The sequence below is a fragment of the Parasteatoda tepidariorum genome, chromosome 6, assembly GCF_043381705.1.
Source record: "Parasteatoda tepidariorum isolate YZ-2023 chromosome 6, CAS_Ptep_4.0, whole genome shotgun sequence".
In the NCBI taxonomy this organism is placed as follows: domain Eukaryota; kingdom Metazoa; phylum Arthropoda; class Arachnida; order Araneae; family Theridiidae; genus Parasteatoda; species Parasteatoda tepidariorum.
The window spans coordinates 79,995,844-80,001,843 of NC_092209.1; the positions used below are offsets into that span (position 1 = coordinate 79,995,844).

A 6,000-nucleotide genomic window follows, 5' to 3' on the forward strand; every position below is an offset into this window, starting at 1 on the left:
ATTACTTATTACTTATGCTTACAATGCTAACAATACTTGTGTTTACAGTACTAAAAGTGTTAACACTAACGTAAGATGGTGCACAGGCTTGCAACACGAACAAACAGTAATAAACAAATGGAAAGAGGCCAAATCAAGACTGCCAAAAAAGCGAGTTATTCAAAATCTAGCAACCATGTCACCTTTTTTAATAATAAGTAACAAAATAACTAAAACACATTTTCACTCCAAACTCCCCAGAATTACATAATAACATTAATATCTTATGAAAGACGGCAGATTTGAGCTCAGAAATTATCTAATTTATTTCTTTTATTGAAAACAAAATTATCCGTTTGAAAACATCGCCTATCAGAATAACGTGTAGTAAGCAGCTGCAAACTTTTTAACCGGAACTAGAGTAGGTCCCGAGCTCGAGATTGTTATTGTTTACATTTCTATTGAAAACACCATCCATAGGAGAAAATGAATTATTTTTTTAAACCAGTATTTAATATTTTCAGATTTAGGAGCAAGCTTAGATGCGTAAAAAATAGCTGGTTTAGTTGATTATAAGTGAGTGGAGAATTTAAAGAGTAATACTAAGTTTGTTGAGTCACTTAAAGCTTTTGAACTAAATTATCCTGAGTTCCACCAACATTTGCCACGCCATTCGTGCGGGCATCTCGATTGATTCCAGAATTGTACCTAGGCGCATCTTTCTGCAAAATAAAATAAGCTCAGTCAATAATTAAAAGCATTAACTTATCAGGGCTGTTTGTATTCCGGTAAAGATCTTAAAGCTTGTAGTAAAATCATTTTATATCTAGCTTATATTTTCGAGAGAAGTAAAGAGCCTTGGCTACCACGACAAATTTAAAGTTATAAGGCTTGTACAAGACTGTTTCCAACCGTGGTAGCCGAGCGGTTAGAGAATTAGACTATTGTTCAGAGGGGTCGGGGCTCGGTCTCCGCTAAGAGGCACATGCGATATACATGGTCCTAGAATCTGTGGAAGTCCTGTGACCGATCGCTGAGCAAAACCATGGGTATACCACCTGAAGAAAAATTTTTCGTTTTTAGATATATGTCAAAAGTTTGGCCTCACGAATGAGTGGTGCTGCCAACTATACAAGAGGTTCTGAGCAAAGACGCACTTTCACCTTTTCAGCATGCAACAAGAAACAACACGCTGTTTCATATGCTTTGAAATAAGTTCCAATAATGCTTTGGTAAAAATGGTCTTCACAAAAATAAGCTCGAAAGAAAATAATGTTACTTCAGTTTCATAACTTTCCGGCTATACAAACAGCTTGTAGTGTATCTACCACTACAAATATACAATTCCAGTTCACTAGTATATAAGACATGATAACTCGATTCTATGCAGGGGTACCTTTTCGATGAATGTTGACATTGTCGATAACGACTCTTCAAACATTGGTGACCCGGACGTGATGTGAACATGCCTACCTTGACAGAAACTCCCACTTCGATATGAATACGCCTACTTAACAGTGGCACCCACTTCGATCTGAACACGCTAACTCGATTGGCTAACTCGCATACTTCGATGAATGGTTCACATTGAATAGTTGACTTGTTGTGACTGCGACATTATCCACCAAAGTGCGGTGTTCTTAATACAGCTCTCCCGGCTTTTCACAAAACAGCAAACTAGTGGTATCCCTTCGGTCGGTAGGGCGCTGGGCCCATATCCAAGAGGTCGTGAGTTCGATCCTCGCCGGCCGAAGACTCCCCGTGTAGTAAATGGTGACTGATGCACGTTAAATCTGTCGAGTCTCAAAGTCCTCCATGTTCCCGCAACAAATCAATACCTCTGGGGGTACTGATCCAGGAGTTTCCTTGTCTTCTGCATTGGTTCAAAATTACAAGGCTACGGAGTTGAACGTAAGTAGTCGTAAACCCATGAAATTGGGTCGGCTGTTCAACGACGGTTATAAAATAAAATATAATTCTGGTAAGGGAGAACTGTAGTGTATCTACCACTACAAGTATACAATTTCAATTCCCTAGTATATAAGACATGTTAACTCGATTCTATGTTGGGGTACCATTTCATGGATGAATGTTGACATTGTCGATAACGACTCTTCCCACAAGCTTTAACTTAATACAAGACATTCAGAATTTTTAAAGCTGATTAAACTAAAATGTTTGAAATAAAGCATAAATTGATTGATTGATTGATTTGTTCATTTACGTCGCACTAGAGCTGCACAATGGGCTATTGGTGACTGTCTGGGAAACATCCCTGAGGAAGATCCGAAGGCAAGCCATCACAATTTTGATCCTCTCCAGAGGGGATGGCAACCCCGCTTCGGAAGCTCGACGACCTGCACGCGAAGTCGAGCACTTTACGGTAGAATAGTTTAACGAGGACCAATACCGCACACTCTCGCTCCCTACGCAGACTGATCCAAGTGGTCACCCACCCGCACACTGACCTCTATCAGTGATGCTTGACTTCGATGATCTGCTGGGAACCGTGTCTTAACGATCAGTTCACTGCGGGACAATAAAGCATAAAAAAGCATTTAAATAGTGTTAATCCAATTGCGACATTTAACGAACGAGGCTCATCATATATTTATTTAGTAAAAATTAAAAAAATTGCTGCCGAAATATTTTTTTGTCAGTCTATTTCAGAGAGAAATAATAAGTAGCAGGCCCTCAACCGACGGTCCAATTCGTCCCAGAGATGTTCAATTTGGTAGATTAACTATATTGGGTTAAGATCAGGGCTCTGCGCCGGCCACTCCATGTGTTTAAAGTTGTTGTTCACATACCAATCAAGAGTCCTCCTTGTAACTTGGGATCTTGCGTTGTCGTCTTGATACAAGCAATCATCCGTACCGTACGTTGCCCACAAGGTGGGAAGGACATGATTGTCGAGAATATCACAGTATCCATCGGCATTCATCCTACCATCTACCTTTACCAGTGGGCCAGCCCCATACCAGGAGAAACACGCCCATACTATCAATCCTCCTCCACCAAACTTTGCAGTTGTCCCGTCACTTTCTTCCAGATAGTGTATATAATTTTATGTTATTAATACATTCTGGTTGATGGAAATATTCAGCTTGTCCATTTGTAATCACTAAGAAGTAAAGATTTCGAATCCCAGTCGGTATTCATTCCGCACCCGGCTTGCACCGATCACAGTGCTGACTTGAAATATTAGATCGTCTACTGTTGTAGACTACTGCGTCTACTGCGGTAGACGGATCGTGGGTTGTTAGAGTCCCCTTGCCTTAAGGCTAACTGTGTGAGGTTCTCGTGGTCTTCCTCTCTATGTAACGCAAATGTAACGCAAATGCGGGTTAGTTCCATCAAAAAGTTCTCCACGAAGGCGAATTTCCCTCAATACTCGATCCAGGAGCTCCCTTGTCTTCTGGATTGGGTCAAAAATTACAAGGCTACTGAGTTGAGCATTAGTCATCGTAAACGGTTACTCTCGTTTCCCTTAGTTAAGCTTTGGGTGACCCGTTGACCACACCTGTGAAATATTCCAATTAAATATTTATATAAATATCTATTTATGAAACAAATCGTTAATTTATATTTCAGAGCCCTTATTTAAAGTAAAGTAAAAGAAAAGAATAACTCGAGTTAACANGACCCGTTGACCACACCTGTGAAATATTCCAATTAAATATTTATATAAATATCTATTTATGAAACAAATCTTTAATTTAAATTTCAGAGCCCTTATTTAAAGTAAAGTAAAAGAAAAGAATAACTCGAGTTAACATTGAGGGAGGGGTTCTTAACACATTGAATGCCATGGGGGTCACCGGTGGCCGGCATTGAGTTTGTTTGTAGCGCCACGGGGATAACCGGTGCCAAGATTATTAGAAACGCATAATTCCAGTAAATTTTTAATTTTTTTAATATTATTATCGTTACTAAAATGGTTTGAAGAAATGTATGCAATATAGAACACACCAAAATAGTTTTATTCATATACACAGAGATGCCTACAACAGAAAAAAGCTACAACAGAACCAAATATATACTAGATAATATATAAATTTTTTTAAGTAATAAATTTTGGCTGCTAGGAACATTCTGTTTATCCAGTTACACATGCTGTTTCCAGTGTTTAACAATTTGAAAAAAAAAAATGTTCTAAAAATGAAACATTGTCATTTAACCTCTTCGAGACGGGCTAGTCATATATGTGTTCTCAGAGTGTCGAGGTAAAAATATATAAAACTGGTAGCCAAACTATTTTTATAGCAGTTTATTTGTGGGCGGGGTAATAATAGTTTGCTTTATTTAATTCACCACCACTTAGTTCGAATTAAAAATTGTATAGTTACACTATTAACACGCAAGCCCAGATAGCAAAATAAGAGTTATTTTCATTCAGCAAAAACCTTTCAATCTAAATCTGAAAAGGTTTGTAACCTTAAAACGAGATCTGCGACAATCTACTCTAATCTACGCACATTACCCTCATCCAAAGCCATGGAAAACAACCTGTTATATAAAAACCTTAAATCGAGGTTGACTTAGGGTTTTCAAGCGTGAAAAAAACCTTTAATAAAGCTAGTCTCAGGGTGAAAATAATCTTAAATCTTGGTAATTTTAAGGTTTCTTTTCGCAAAGTCTCGTATGCTCAGCTAAAATCCACCTTGTCATGGAATTTTAATGGACAATGCAATTTGATTCTATCGCTAGTGTGACGTCAGATAAAACGTCATTATGGACCTAAGTGACAATAGTTTTTAAAAAAGCCTTAAAAAGTAATTTTTAATCTTTTTAGGATAAAAGGTATGAAACTGCAATATTTTTGCACTATTGAAAAAAGGTTTTTTAGTACAAACACATTTTCGTGACAATAAAATGAAAATTCCGACACAAGGTTTGCCGTAAGGTTATATGCTTTCTGGGAAGGATTGGATGTGTTAGATTCAAAGTGAAAGCAAAAATAAGTCTTGTCAAATTAGCTAGGCCCAAATTTAAGCTACCGCTTTTTAACTCTCTTGATTCTGATTCCGTTCGACTACATTTATGACTCAGCAGCTACTGGCCCTCCAACACAAATTTGAAAATGCAGTTCTCTTCTCGGACTCACAAGCGGCCATACAATCAATTAGCTCACATGAACGTCCCTTGACACCTGAGATTTCCCGATGTCAAGACCTCTTGAGGTCTTTATTTTTGAGGGGAAAACGAATAGTCCTCCAGTGGGTGCCAGCCCATTGTGGTGTTTGGGGCAATGAGCAGGCAGATTTACTTGCCAAGAAAGGTGCCAATTTGCTACAACAACCAAATACGGCAACTTCCTTTTGGAAAATCAAACTGTTCCTTAAAAATTTATGTAAAACCAACTCATTGCAAGACCTTCAGACTCGCACAGCTTTGAAAAGTTGGAGAAATGTAAGCTCTTCTTTAATTCCTGACAAACCAAGACGTGATGCAGTTGCGGCCTTCCGCTTATATACAGGCCACGATTGTCTTTCTGCTCACTTACACCGCATAGGCCTTTCCACCACGCCTTTTTGTCCACTTTGTAAATCTGGAGAGAAATTGGGCAGGGACCACCTGCTTCTATGTGTGCCCCTTCATGGACACACTGAGTCCTCAAGATATTGGGAAGCAAGAGAACTTTTAAGGCAATGACTTCGGTCTTCTTTCTTTGTTATCCTACGTACATTTGTATTTGTTATTTATTTCATCTTTCTATTTTTACCTTTTGCCTTGTCATTAGAAAAAAAAACATTTATGACTCACCCGTCCCGAAAAGGTTAAAAAGTAAGGAAAATATTCCAGAAAAAGCGCAGTAGTTGGCAATCCTGCTTATCAAATAAAAATTTTCTCTCATTTTTAACCGTGTCAAGCGTTCATTTTGCAGTAATGAGGAAATTGCCTTTATGACCTTTGCACAATGATAATAAAATGTGTGTTGGATACAAATTATATTTTATTCAATTAACAACCAATTTGATTAAAAAGCACAGCAATTACTTGTATTCAAAATAAACTGTG

General features: G+C 38.1%; 1 protein-coding gene across 1 annotated transcript; it reads left to right on the plus strand.

Annotated features, from left to right (window-relative positions):
- Positions 1 to 5,022: 5,022 nt before the first annotated feature.
- On the plus strand, positions 5,023 to 5,634 carry LOC107454227 (uncharacterized). The gene has a single exon (XM_016071339.2). The coding sequence runs from the start codon at positions 5,023 to 5,025 to the stop codon at positions 5,632 to 5,634; it is 612 nt and encodes a 203-aa protein (XP_015926825.2).
- The last annotated feature ends 366 nt before the right edge of the window (positions 5,635 to 6,000 follow it).